At 31.2% G+C, this 14,988-nt stretch overlaps 1 protein-coding gene across 1 annotated transcript; it reads right to left on the bottom strand.

Moving 5' to 3' along the window:
- Positions 1–8,226: 8,226 nt before the first annotated feature.
- Positions 8,227–14,662, bottom strand: LOC120069252 (putative flavin-containing monooxygenase 1). Its single transcript, XM_039020969.2, has 5 exons — positions 13,970–14,662; positions 13,080–13,332; positions 12,609–12,784; positions 9,443–9,804; positions 8,227–8,870 (listed from the first exon to the last, which is right to left on the bottom strand). The coding sequence occupies exons 1-5, from the start codon at positions 14,417–14,419 to the stop codon at positions 8,507–8,509; spliced, it is 1,605 nt and encodes a 534-aa protein (XP_038876897.2). The 5' UTR covers positions 14,420–14,662; the 3' UTR covers positions 8,227–8,506.
- Positions 14,663–14,988: the final 326 nt, after the last annotated feature.

Genomic DNA, 14,988 nt, shown 5'->3' with positions numbered 1-14,988 from the left:
TGGTTACTGCACCAAGGGGTAGACAACCCGTCAAGGCTGACAAAGAAAAATGTTTTCATTGCAACCGAGATGGGCACTGGAAGAGGAACTGCCCCAGATATTTGGCATAAAAGAAGAAGGTCAAATAAGGTAAATATGATTTAGTGGAGAATGATGATTCTACCCTGATTATTGACTCCGGGGCCACTAACCATGTTTGTTCATCATATTAGGGAATTAGTTCCTGGCGGCAACTAGATGCTGGTGAGATAACGATGCGAGTTGGAATCGGGCACATCATCTCAGCTATGGCAGTGAGAGGTCTTCGGTTGACTTTACAGAACAAATTTCTTATTTTGAAAGATGTATTTGTAGTTCCTGAATTTAAAAGGAACTTAGTTTCTATAAAGTGGTTGTTAGAATAATCTTATTATCATCATTTTTTCTTTTAATAAAGTGTTTATTACAAAGAATGGTATTGATATATGTTCAGCAAAACTGGAAAATAATTTGTATGTGCTAAGGCCGTTAGCAACAAATGCCCTCCTTAACACAGAGATGTTTAAAACTGTTGTAATCAACATAAAAGACTTAGAGTTTCTCCTAAGGAAAATGCCCAACTTTGGCACCTAAGACTAGGACACATTAATCTCAATAGGATTGAGAGGTTGTTTAAGAATGGACATCTAAGCAAGTTAGAAGAAAATTCTTTACATGTGTGTGAGTCATGCCTTGAAGGCAAGAGGACTAATGGTCTTTTACTGGAAAAGGTCATAGAGCCAAAGAACGTCTAGAGCTAATACATTCAGACCTCTGTGGTTCGATGAATGTAAAAGCTAGGGGAGGCTATGAATATTTCATCACTTTTACCGATGATTATTCAAGGAATGGGTATGTTTATTTACTGATAAACCTCTACAGCTTTTTCCTTTTAGGGTCTGGAATTCTTACAAAGGCTAGACATCTACATGTTCTAAACTATGACAAGTTTGGTTTCTTATTCATGAGGAGCTCATAGGGTGAAGTTGTGTTTTTAGATTTTGGTATTCTGTTTACGACATAGCATACGGTAAGGATGATTTCACCCCATCAATAAGATATGGCTCCTGAACTAAGTAAAATAGCAACTACTAGCTTAGCCAAAGTTCTATTTTTTCTTTAAGCTTTTCCGTTCATTTCAAGAGAGTAGAATGTAGTTTTTTCGTGTGTTATTTCATGTGAGTTAAAGAACTCTTTAAAGTTGTTTGAGTCGTACTCAGTTCCCTTATCACTACGAAGTCTTTTAACCTTTCTGTTAAACTGATTTTCTATTTTAGTTACAAACAATTTGAAAGCATCAAACACATCACTTTTGTTTTTCAGCAAATATACAAAGTGAAACTAGAGCAATCATCAATAAAAGTAATAAAATATCTTTACTGCGCCTAGTCAAGATGCTGTCAAATTCACTCAAGTAAAAATGAATAAAATCTAGAGGCTCAAATTTCTTAAGTACAGATTTATGTAGAGTCTTAGTTATTTTAGCCTGACTACAATACTCGCATTTATCAAATTCATTCATGGATAACTTAGGTATCATTTCCAGCCCAATCATATTACTAATTAATTTCTTATTAACATGACCAAGTCTAGCATGCCAAACATTCAAAGAATACAACATATAAACAGAAGATTTCATTTTATTAATGTCTAGATTTAATTTGAACATTCCCTCAGTTTCATATCCCTTCCCTACAAATACATTATTCTTACTAAAGGTATATAAATCTGCTCCTATTGTTTGGGTAAACCCGACCTTGTTGAATTGATAGCTAGAGACCAAGTTCTTTCCTATCTCAGGAGTGTGTAGGACACCATTCAAGGAGATAGCCCGGATGTAAACTTCAACTCCACCTTGCCAGTTCCAACAACTTTCATTGACTGGTGATATCCCAAAAGAATGTTCTTATCCTTAGTTCTAGTATAAGTTTTAAAGAGACTAAGTTCGTGGTAGACATGGCGCGTATCACCAATGTCTATCTAACACCACTCAGAACCACCGATCACATTTACTTCTCCGATCATGGCAACTAACGGTTCTTCTATTAGGTTCGCCTGACCAACAGGACGATGTGTCCTTCAGTTCTTAGCCATGTGTCCTGGTTTATTACAATTAAAGCAAAGAGAATGTACTATTTCTCCTAGGGGGGTTTTTGCTTCTTCTGATTGTTCAGGTTGTTAAAACCACGGTTCTGACCTTTCCTCTTAGTTTCCTTGAACTTTCGATCAGCCTTTATCACAACAGAGGCATATTTTCCAAGAACAATGTTCACCTCCTCCCTCTAGTTCGACTTTCGAACTTCTTCCTCAATCCTCAGTCGGGTGATTAGACTCTCTAAGGAAAACACCTTGGTCTTATGCCTCAAGATGTTTTTGAAATCCTTTCATAAAAAAGGCAACTTATGAATAATAACGACACTTAGAACTACTTATTTAAAGGTACACCTTCACTTATTATTCACTACAAGAATTTTTACCTATTTCGATATTTTTTTCCCGACGCATTCATTTTCATTGGCAGAGGCGTATTTATCTCGACAAAAATTTAATGTGTCAGCCAAAATAGAGCAACGTGCACATTTTTTTTTAAAAAAAAATTATGCTGACAAAAATTTGAACGTATTCCAACAAAAATATGTGTGGTGAAAAGTCATTAAAAAACCCACTTCTTATTTTCCACCCACTTTTCTTTTTCCCTATTTTTCCTTTCTCTTTCCCTTCCCCCAACCCCCCGACCCCCCAGACTACCCCCACCCACCGCCTCTTCCCTCCCCCCACTCCCCCACCTTCCCCCCCCACCCTCCCCACGCCTCCTTTTCCACCCTCTCCCCCCCTGTGCGCCTCTTCTTCCGTTCCCCCCACCCTCGACCCCCACTCTTCCATCCCTCCATCCCTACTCTTCCTTTCTCTATTACTTTCCCTTTCCCCCTCCATTTTTTTTTACATAAACGACCACCGCTCCAACATAGAACGCTAGTGCACGCCGTCGCACACTACTGTCTCATGCACTAGTTGGTTCTTCTTCTCTTTGCTTTTTTCTAATAAATGTTATTCATAGGTTGTGTTTGTTTTATTATTCTGATACGGTTTTTTTTTTCAGATTGGAATTAGGATATTCATTTTTTTATGAATGAAATTGTTCTTCTATCTTTGATTTGTATATGGATGGATATAATGAATGATGAATTATTTGTGTGTTTTGGTTTTAATTTTGTACATGAGATTCATTTGTTAATATTGAAATTTAATCTTTCCTTTTTATGGATATAATATGTTTTAAGTTTTAAAATGGAACTGCTAGGATGTTTAAAGCAAATTAACTAAATTTCACACTTTTTACTTGCTAATGTTAAATCCTCGATTGACCCAAAAAACTTAAGTTGATAGTTAAAGGTAAATTTAATATCATATTATCTGAAAAATCTCTAGTAAAGGATCATTTTGTTTGATTGATTAAAAAAATTGTGAGGAAAAACGAAAACTTTAAGGGAAAAAAAAAGAAAATGGAAAACATTTGATCCTTTAGCTTCATTTATTTAGCTTTTATCAATAAAGGTTCACAATTGTAAATATTTGACCCTTTTTCCTTATTAATGTTCTCGTCACATGCTTGATGCAGACCAACCCTTCTGTAAAGTAAGAATGAACACTTGAAATGTAGTGATTTCTCTCTTGTTCTCATCATAAACGCCAAAACTCAGAGATAATGAAATATATCCTTCATATAGCTAAAACTTATACATGCTTTATTCATTTAGTTCAACGATGAATAAGGATTGGATTAAGCATAGAGATAGATTCTCAAGAGAGTACATTGACAGAGTTGCACAATTCATGGAAGTGACAAAGTGTCATGTAAATGGATGTATATGTTATTATTTTTTAGATTATCTAGAACCCTAATTGTGCATTTTAAAGGAACTTTGTTCTGGATTTATTTGTAGGAATCCGAGAGTTGAGTTATATGTTTTTAGGACTATCGAATGACGAGTTTATCCTTGAAAGAAATTTAGGTAGATTTAAAGGGATGGATTCACTTTGACGCTTTCTATGTATTTGTTGCTACTTTGTGGTTTAAATGGCGTTTATGTGGAATTAGGACACGTTTGTAGCTTGGGAGGGGAAGGGAGGATGTATATGTTGTAATTGTGTTTTAGATTATCTTGAAGCCTAATTGTGGATTTTAAAGGAACAAGTTCTTCGCTTATTTGTAGGGATCCGATAGTTGTGGAGTTTAAAGGGCGTTGATCTATTTGTTTAAGTGGATTTACAACACGCTCGTAACGTGGGGAGGGGTTTACGTCTTAATTATAACCATTTTAATCACTTTTTAGATAGTAAAATGGTTGTTTGTGGTGTTCATGTTTTAATTATCAACATTGACGACATGTTTGTAGCTTGAGAGAGGGATCATTCCTCATAACCATTTTAAACATTTTGTTTAAGTCTTTGTGTGATTGCTAAGATCTTTTTGTGCATTTTTCTTTGTTGATTTTAAGAAATATTTAATAATATTTGTTTTTCCTCTTTCAGATTGTTCGTGTAAATTCTTAAAGATCATTTTTTTTTTTTTTTGGAGATTGCGAGAAGATTTTGTGAGATGATTACTTAGTTTGGTTTATTATCTCACTTATTTTGGCTTAGGGAAGATTATTATTATTATTATTTATATAGGGGATTTTTAAGAAGTTAGAAAAGCTCAAATTTAATTGTATACACAGTTTTTGTTCATAGAATTTTATAGCTTGTGTATTGAATATTAGTCTTATTTTTAAATATATAAGCTTACTTTTGTTATATTTATTCCCAATTGATTTGTTTGAAGATTAATTTTTGTTAATTACAAATTAAAGAAATAAAAAAATTGGTTATTTAATTGTTACAAAATATATAAAATTATAAACAACTTATGCCCACACAAATAATCGTTGGCAGAAATCTATCTATTAAATTGAAATTTTGTTTTTTAGGACTATGCTTTTCCCCATGAAAATTGTATTTTGTTGGGAAAACACATATGAACGCAAAAAATTGCGTTGCCAAAAATGGTATTTATGTCGACGAAAATAGTTTTCGTCCGGAGGAACTTCTCCCGACATGGATACGACAACATTATGTCGAAGCAAAAAAAAAATGTGTTGGCATAACCTATCCCAACGTTTTCAATACTTTGCCCGACGTTTTTTTACATGCAAAAAAGTGAAAATTCTTGCAGTGATTCATGGGCTATCTTCTGCAGCTCATGAGACTGGCCTCCACAGATTTTTCATCCGTCATCTAAAACTCAAGGTAACGGTTGACGACATACTTTTTCGACTTGGCCTCCTCGGTATCATACTTCTTCTGTTGGGCATCCCAAACTTTCTTTGTTGTCTTCATTGTGCTGTAGTAATCATACAAATCATCAATCAAACCATTTAATATAAAAATTTTACACAAAAAAGATCTTTTTCTTCCCAATCAACAGCTTTTTTATTTATTGTTCAGTCGAATCTTCGTTTGGAAAGGTTGACTTCTCCATGGTACAAACGTCAGCAACCTTCTTGATGGTAAGAAAAACAACATCTTTTGTTTCTACCGTTTAAAGTCCACTCCTTCAAACCAGAACAGATAGTTGAGGTCGGAGGTCATAATGACGTTCTGATTTAAAAGGACTATGATAGAATCAACAGATGAACCATTTTAAAATGGTTGGAAACTAATGGAACTGCTACTCTCCGTTATACAAGATTTGACAGCAATAGACAGTCAGAAAGAGTTGTCATTAGAAAAATGGAACCTGCAAAACAAAAACTTGTTATAAGCTGAGTCGCGGATCTTCCTCTCTTTAAGACATTTCGCGACTCTACCCAATGTCTAAGCGGTTCTTCGAAATTGTCAAGTCGTCCCCAAGATAAACAAAATTGTCTCGATCAAATATGCAATGTACCTGATTAGAAAACTCACACCCTTTAGGACTTTGATGCTCATAATATGGAAACGAAAAGGAAAATTGAGAAAATGAAACACTGTAGAATGGAACTCTATGATAAAAAATGAGATGATTTGAACTGCTGAAGGCTTGCACGTTTTATAGACATACAGGCGTGCGAAACGTGTAGAAGACTTGACCAGTACCACTTGCTCGCGACACGTATTTGGAGTTGTTGACAAGATTTTTTTTATTTTAAAAAAATTAAAGATTAAAATAGTAATTTTTTTAATAAAAAAAATAATCACACATGCACCTCACCTTGTGAGGATGGACGGCAGCGTGCTCGTGTGGGATGTCCACCGTACCCACATTTACCTATCTCTTCACTCCCTCTAAAATATGGATACCCTTTCGGGCCCAAACCAACAATCCAAAATGCCTATTTCCTTTAAAACTTAAATTTTCATGAACAGGTTTCTTTGATATAAGAATTTTTTATGGCATCACATCCACGTTGTGGAAATTGAAAATTGGTATTGGAGATTATCAATTGAAGAGTTGTGTTGAAAATGAATATTTATAAGTAGATCACACCCATACAATACAATAAGGATGTGTTTGGTGATTGTTACGTGAATGCTATGTGATTTCTATGTGATTGCCACATTTGCAATTACAAAAAAGTTGAAATCATGGTTTTGATTTCTTAAAATGTATTTGACATACGATATAATTTCCCTAAAAATTCATCAAGTTTCAGTTTTATTTTATATTTGGCACTAAGTTGTTACCAACATTTTAATCCTTTATGTTTAAAAAATAATTCTAAATTTTTGAGCTAGTTAAATTGACCAATTTTTTTTAAAATGAAAATATTAAATTAAATTAGGACTTCCTATACATATAGCATAAATAAATGTACCTAATTATACAATTGTGAGCTATCAATTTATACAAAAATATGACCCACTTTTGCTTTATCAGTATGTAAGGAAAATTTATTGTGGTTAGAACTTTCCAAAATAGATTTTTTTAGAACTTATACAAGTAAGGAAAATATCTCAAAAAATTTAAAAAATTGTTGCCCTCATAAATAAAAGCAAGAATCGACAAGAAGCTTTGAAAGAGAAAATGATGTATATTTGATGTATATAACGCATAAATATTTTAATTTTCTATAAATAAATCAGTGTATATTTGATAAGTGAATGATCAACACAATTTGTATAATATATTGTCTTATATATCAAACAATATATTCGATGTAAATTTATATTTTTAAGTATATTTGTAAACATGCCAAAGAATAAACTAAGGTATGTGCGATATATATTTACATTTTCCATTATATTACCAGTATATTCGACATATACTCAAGATCTCGTAGATATATGATCGATTTTCAACTAGGAAAAATAGAAAATAAATGAGATCTCCTAAAATGAAGAAAACATTAATTTTAAACAAAGACGGAAAGGGAGAGAATTAAAAATAAGATAGTATAATAGTAATAATTAGAAAGGCTCCAAAACAAAAAAATAATTAGAAGAAAGAGAGTGTATTTTTAAAAATATTTATATTTAAACGAATGGAATCTTTAGAATGACTTAGAAAAAAAATATTCGTGGGTGGAAGTCGTCGGAAGTGGTAGCCGAAGTTGGTGGTCGAAGGTTGGCCAACGGCAGTTTTCGGAGGTGATGGTCGGAGTTAGTCAGCGGCAGTCATCAGATTCAAAAGTTGGTCGACGAACTTCCTAGATTAAATTAAGAAAATAAAGAAAAAAGAAGGGTAACCCATCGATTTGAATAACGTTTACTATTCAAACACACGAGAAACAGGTGCTTCTAGATCCTTATCCCATACAAGGGTTGGGTTTGGGATGCCTAACTCATCCAATCCCAAACATTGAAACAAACACGTCCTAGAAGATTTGTGTTGTTTTTATTTGCTTTTGAAATGGAAAGTCAATTTTTTTCAGACTAAACTTGTAATTTAATCCTAAAAAATTATTTTATTCGGTATATTTTAATTTACTGCACTATTAAATATATTTTCATGGGCAATATAATAGTAGGACAAAAAAGAAAATAATTTAAAAGAATTGCATGCAAAAAGATTCGAACTTTTGAGCCAAATAAGGAAGGATTGGAGCATCGACCTAATTGTCAGATGACCACTTTGATAATTAAAATAACTTTGTTTTATACTAATATAAAATGAAGTTGACTGGGGATGAGTCCCTTGACCTATGATAAATTTGTCCATATACATATATATATAGGTTGGCAGTAAAATAAGTCCACAACAATGTGATTGTCTTGCCTTATGATAAGAAACGTTGCATATACATACTTAAAATTTGACAATAAATTCAAGATACATATTTAACATTTCTCTCTCATGCATCCAACAGTATAGAACTGTCAGCTACAATAATTTAACGACTCATTCGACTAATTTATTCTAAATAGAGAGAGAATAATGCATAAAGGAAAAGATAATAAGAGAAATCATGCCTTCTTCTTCTTATTATTATTTATCTTATTTTAATTTAGATAAAGAGTTATGGAATATTTAGTTGCATTTTTTCTCGTAGCTGAGAGTTGCATAATCAGAAGGCAGATAAGGTTGAAAAAGCTCATCCAAAATGGTCTTCTTCCTCAAGTATTTACGTCCCATATCCTTGCAAAGCTGATCATTGTACCAAATATTGTTGATTCCAACACAAGACCTCCAAAAGTATTCCCCTGCATATTCCTTCATATTCATCTCCCACAACCTTATCTCCTCCTCCATTTCTTTTATAGTTGGCAACTTAAAGCTTCCATCAAGCACATGTACTAGCCATTGGCATCTCATGTCCGAGCTAAATAAGTCCGATATCCCCTCCGCATACCCGATCACTGCAAATCGCGGAATCCTTGGTTGAATCACCTGTCTGCACTCACGATTTAGGAGAAAGTTAAAATGTCTGTTTGGTAATTAATTCGTATTCTATTTCATGTTTTCAAATCAGTGAATATGTGTTTGGTAATTAATCTGAACTCTATATTGGAAAACTGCTTTCGGATTATATGATCCACGCAATGCAAATTCTAAAACTGTAATTTTATGTTTTTAGTGTATTTAGATTTTGAGTTTGAAATTTTGAAATGTAAAATTATATTAAAAAGAAGAAGACCATTAACCAGTGTAGTATTTAGGTTATAAAATCAATAATTTTTGTTAATTTAAATTATTCTTTATACAATAATAAAAAATAATAAAATTTATAAAGTTTATATTCAACCTAATATTTAGTGAGTCACTATAATTATTTTTATGGATTATAACCATATTATCAAATACATTTTTAGTTTTAATTTTTGAATCTACTACTAAACACGAATCTAAAAACATGATTACAAATTTCTCTTTTTTCTTTTTCCATTTATTTCAAAATTTTGTTTCCACACCCTAACATTTTGAAGATTACTCTCAAACATGTTTGTTGAGTTTGTTATGTTTTACCTGTATAGAGGCATGATGGAGGTCGGGGAGGTGGAGATGTATTTTTGGAAAGTGGTAGATTTGAACATGGTTTTGAGCTTTTCATTCCCTTTGTATCCGGTGGCGAGAATGACGAGGTCAGCTTCGACAGGTTCGATGGGGTCGTCGTCGATGATGAGTCCTTGTTTGGAGAAGGTGAAGGAATTGGATTTTCTTAAGACGATGCTTCCTTCTTCCACTCTTTTGTAGAAATTTTCAGGGATGGTTGCAACTTGGCATGAAGAGACCTCTACGAAAAAGCTATGTTTTGGTAGCATTCCATGTTTCTTTAATGGAAGTTTCCACCGTAGGTAGCTCTCCACAAATTTTGATATACCCCATCTCTGAAAAATTCACCCACAATTTTATGTGTGTGATATAGGACAAATAATAGTATGGTTGAAATAATGTATCTAATTATGAAGTTTGTACTATCGATCTTAAAGTTAAATGTTTTGAAAAAAATAAGCAGAAAAAAAAAAAAAAAAGACAATGCCTTAGAAAAGATTCAAAAAATGACCTTTAGAGGGAAAAAAAAAACTATGAACTATGTGATTTAGGGTTTGGGAACGTTATTTTGTGCAAACTTAAAATCACTTTCTTGTGATGTTTGACAATGATAAAAAAGTGATTTTAGAAAAATTATTTTAAGTAAATTCATGGTCAATCACTTAGGAGGTGATTTTCAAGTAATTTTTGCTAGGTCATTGTGACTTAGGAGTGATTTTCTTTCTGAAAAGACTATTATTTCATATTAAACAATTTTCATCTTATTTCACTTTGTCCTAAAATTTAGAGAAAATTTGCATTTTTCTTTTTAAATTTTTTTATCAATATGTAATTTTATTTCTCTCCCATTTTTACCCTCTCCCCTAATTTTCTCTTTATCTCTATTCTTTTTTTTTTTTTTTTTTTTTGGAAAAAATCATTTTTTCCTTAGTTTTTCACTCTTCAATGGATTTATCTCCCTTTAATTCTCTTTAGCATTTTTCTCTATAAATCTTTTTTCCCTCACTCTTAATTTTGATTTTCCCTCTTTAAACTTATTCTCTATAAATATTTGTCTATGCCCTCAAAATTTTATTTCTCTATCTTTGAGTTCTCTGATAAGTTTATATCTAACATTTTTTTTTCTCTCCCTAAATTTCTCCTGTCTCTATATTTTTCTTTTTAAACTTTTTCTCCTCAAATTTTATCTCTCTCTTTATAATTTTTTGTCTACCACCCTCTAATCTTTTTCAATCTCAAATATATAGCTTTTCTTACTAAATACCTTTGAAACAAATATTAATCATTTTAAAATACGTTTAATCAAATTAAAGAGAAAACTATCTTTTAGTCCTTGAATTCAAGGAATAGGTGTTTCAGAATAGGTTTTTTTTTTTTTTCCTTTTGAGTTCTCAAACTTTTAAGAATAGGTTTAAAAGATCTCTTAAGTATTTTTTTATATAATTATATGACAATTTGAATTACAAAAATTATTTTTAAAAATAATTTTAGAGAGAAGAGATAATTTTTTAAAATTATTTTTCTCATTTAAAACAATAAGAAATTACTGATGGGACCTATTAAATCTATTTCTAAAAATTCAAAAAAAAAAGATATTTTTTAAAAATTTAGGGACTAAATGCACTTATTCTAAAAAATTTGGAACTAAAAAGATTCTTCTCTAAATTAAACCACTTGTACAAGTATGGAACCAAATATTGTCATGGTTTATTACACTTTTATAAAACTAATCATAATTAAACAATTTAGCTTAAAACAACTATTTTATGAGTCAATCCTAAACATGCACAAGGAATTGAAAATCACTTTTGATTGTAGTAAACCAATTTAATAAATATAGAACCAAATATTAAAATGATAGTATGAAAATCACTTTTTAACAAAAGATTCCGCTAGTAAATCAATTTGATTAAAATTACTCTTTCTAAAACCACTATTAAACATGTCCTGGTTCATGTTGCAAGAAGATGGTGTAACCAATTGCTTATTTTTCTTTTGAAATTTTGTGGTAATTAATCTCTAATTAATTAATTGGAGGGACTACTATTTGAACGTTTGTCTATCACCTTTTATTTATTCATTTTTATATTATTTTAAACAAATAATTTCAAGATAATTTAAGAGCAATTACACCCTTCCTCTCATTTAAATTAGCCAATCAGAATAAGAAGAGATGACCAAGTAGCAGTAATCGAATTTTGGAAAATGATCTAACCCTAATTAAAGTTGTTTAAATTTTAGAATGTATCTAATTAACTATTTGACCTTTTTTTTTTTTTGTAATGATTAGATTTCTAATAATTTTTTAAACTATAATCTTTTTTTAGGTAAATAACTTTAAAAGTTGTTTCATGGATTTAAAAAGACATATTAGTATAGCTTAAATTATACATACATATATATAGTGACTCTTAAATTATGAGTTTGGTTTCGATTCTACTTTTAAACTTTAAAAGTTTTAATTCAATTTTTGAAGTTTGAATATTGTTTCAAGATAACGTTGATAGGTTTAATTTAAAATTGAAAAGTTTATACTTATTTATGTGAACAAAATCTAAAAATTAAAAAAAAATAAATACAGATCGTGCATATTTCAATTCCACTTGTTTATGATATTAAACTAACATCCCTAACTCCAAAATTTACTTTTCTACACATTCATATTTGTTCACTTATACACATAGATGCTTAACAAATCTTTTGCTTCATGAATAACGACGAAAACCTTTAAAGTGTAATTTAGAAAAAACTTTAAACTTCAATGTTCATTGATATGATACTTTTCGAAGCTCGAAAGTATGATTGAAAATAATCAACCCCATAATTCAAGGATATTTTAACTGAACTTATTACTAAACACAAATTTGAAAATTCAATGATCAAACACAAAATTAAAAGTTTAGATATCTATTAAACACGTTCTAAATCTATTATGCATAACATTAATAGAAGAACGACCTTTTAAACACTTTTAAAGTTTAAGAAACGCATTAAATACAAATACAACTAAACTTTTAATAGTTCTTTTATACATTTAAATCCGTTCATCATGTTAGGAGAGGTTGATGCGCTCAAATAATTTATCCACAGAGAATATATACAATATATATATAGAGAGAGAGGGTTTGTGCTTTCTTACCACTGGGGTAAGTAAGGTGGCAATGATGCTGAGTAAGAAGTTTTCACCAGGTTTGTGGACCAATAGTTCAGAGAATCGACTATTATACAAAAGACCTATATCGACACCCCATGCTTGGTCAGAAGGAGTCAGCCAATGTGAATTTCTTACAACCAACGTGCATGGGTTTTCCGCTCCTGCAACCTCTCACTTCTATTAGTAATATTATTCGTCATATTTAAGGACATGTTGGGAAGTAAATTTTGTAAAGGTCAAAAATCACTTTTATCATATAAAACAATACCTCGAAACGTGGTTTTAATAATACAAAATTAAATATGAAAATTGTATTTAAATGTGTAAAATCAAACCATAAATCATAATGATTTTGAATTTGAGAAAAGTGATTTTAACTATTTTAAAATCACTCCCGAAACATGCACTTGAAAAAGCTTATTAAATAAAAAAAAAGTTAGTTTAATTTAATTTCACCATTAGCTTCAGCACATTCCATGGCTATGTCCATGGCTGATTTGAGAGATCCAACGACTGCAATTCGTTTGCTCTGAACTAATTGGTTGACTGAGTTAACTCCCATGTTGTTTTTGGTGACGGTAGCGTAATCCATTGAATGAAGCACTTTCCCATGAAACACTTCTGGGCCTTCATTTGGTGGGAACTCTGGTATGTATGGCATCCCACTATATTTCCCTATGCACGATATCACAAACCCAGCCCGATCAACCTGCAATAATTTCGTAACATTATTCTTGACCTTTCATAAATATTTGAATATTATTCTTAGAATAGAATTCTTAGTCGGACGAAATTTAGAATTTGAATTATGGAGTGACAATCTAAAATGAAAAACAAGACCTTATACCATTATTTTTCCTTCAATGGTAGTTTTGAAATAGATCAAAATATATATATTAATACCACTATACTTTTACAATTCTTATCCAAACTTCTAATGGTCTTTTTAAAAAATTTTAAGAATAGCTTTAAAATATTTACGAAAAATGAAAAGATATTATATTATAATTTTTTAGAGAATAATGATATTTTTGTAATAAATACAAAAGTTTGAGGTTATTTTATGTTATTTAGTTATAGGGAAACTTATTTTAATGTACTTTTCATAAATATTAGCAACAAGATTGAAATTATCTCTCTCACTTTTATTTTTTCAAAAATATATATTTGTTTTTTAATTTTAATTTTTTGGTGTATGATTGGATTAAGATACACAAAAGTAGGTGTAAAACCCTGCACAAAAACATTGTTCGTACTAGTATATAATGGAAGAATAAGACGATATAAATGACCACTAAACTTAAAGACTAAAAAGAGAAAACGAAGATGAGGGAAGGAAGCAGAACCTGAACAGTATTATTTTTAGTGTTTTGAACTTCAAGGATCCATCTAGGTTCCTTAGCAAAGGGGAGGCCATTTCCTCCCCAAAGCTCATGCGAGTAACTCGCCGTTTCATCTCCATCGGTATCATAATCGAAACTAAGAACACGAGAATTGAAGTTGATAAAGCGAAGGAGATCAAAATGAAGGGCATAAGAATGGAGATAGTCGAGCACTTCTTGATGAGAAGGATAGTCAGATTGAACGGAAGAAGGCCAAGGGAAGTCACAAAATTCGTAAGTACTTTTGTGATTTTGGAGTTTGGTTGAATTGATGGTTCGAGCCCACACCCCTCCGATACCGTCTTCGGCCTCGTAAACTACAGGATGTAACCCCTTTTGAGCTACAAATTTGCAAGCAATTAGGCCACTAATTCCAGCCCCAATTATAGCCACTGGCTGCTTATTCCCTGCCATTGTGTTAATATGGCTTAACTAATTCTCCCTTTGCCTTTGGTTTTTAGTTTCTTTTTTTTTTTTTTTTTTTTGAATTTGCTATGCCCTATGCATGGGAAGGGACTCTACTTATATAATGAACTCCTCTGGTTGGGGAGTGGAAGAAATGTGGATGCCCCCACATTCCACATTCATTATTGATGAGAGATTTTTAAATATAGTATGATACTTGTCGTATATCTTCAGCTATATCTAGCTATATCTATCTTTTTCAATGTATTATGTTTCATCTTTATAACGGTAAAAAAAAATTAAAAAAATTTTAAAAAATAAGAATTTAATATGTTGCAAAGTATGGGTTAGACAACAAATAGTGATTTTTACTTTTGAGATGTGGGATATTAATTTTTTCTAAAATTATAATATTTGGTAATGATGATAAAATCACACGATGATTGTGAATTTGTCAATAGTTTTATCTCAAGAAGTTTTATGATGTTTATCTCTAATTTTATTATTTCTTTTTTAAAGTTCATTTTTCCACTTATTCTTTTTCTTCCATAGTTTTTAACTCTATTTAATTTTTTTCT

The sequence above is a fragment of the Benincasa hispida genome, chromosome 2 (genome assembly GCF_027475165.1).
Source record: "Benincasa hispida cultivar pf3 chromosome 2, pf3_genome.v1.1, whole genome shotgun sequence".
NCBI classification, from domain to species: Eukaryota; Viridiplantae; Streptophyta; class Magnoliopsida; order Cucurbitales; family Cucurbitaceae; genus Benincasa; species Benincasa hispida.
Note: the sequence above shows the minus strand (reverse complement) of the source record. Positions and strands in the feature narration are given on the sequence as shown.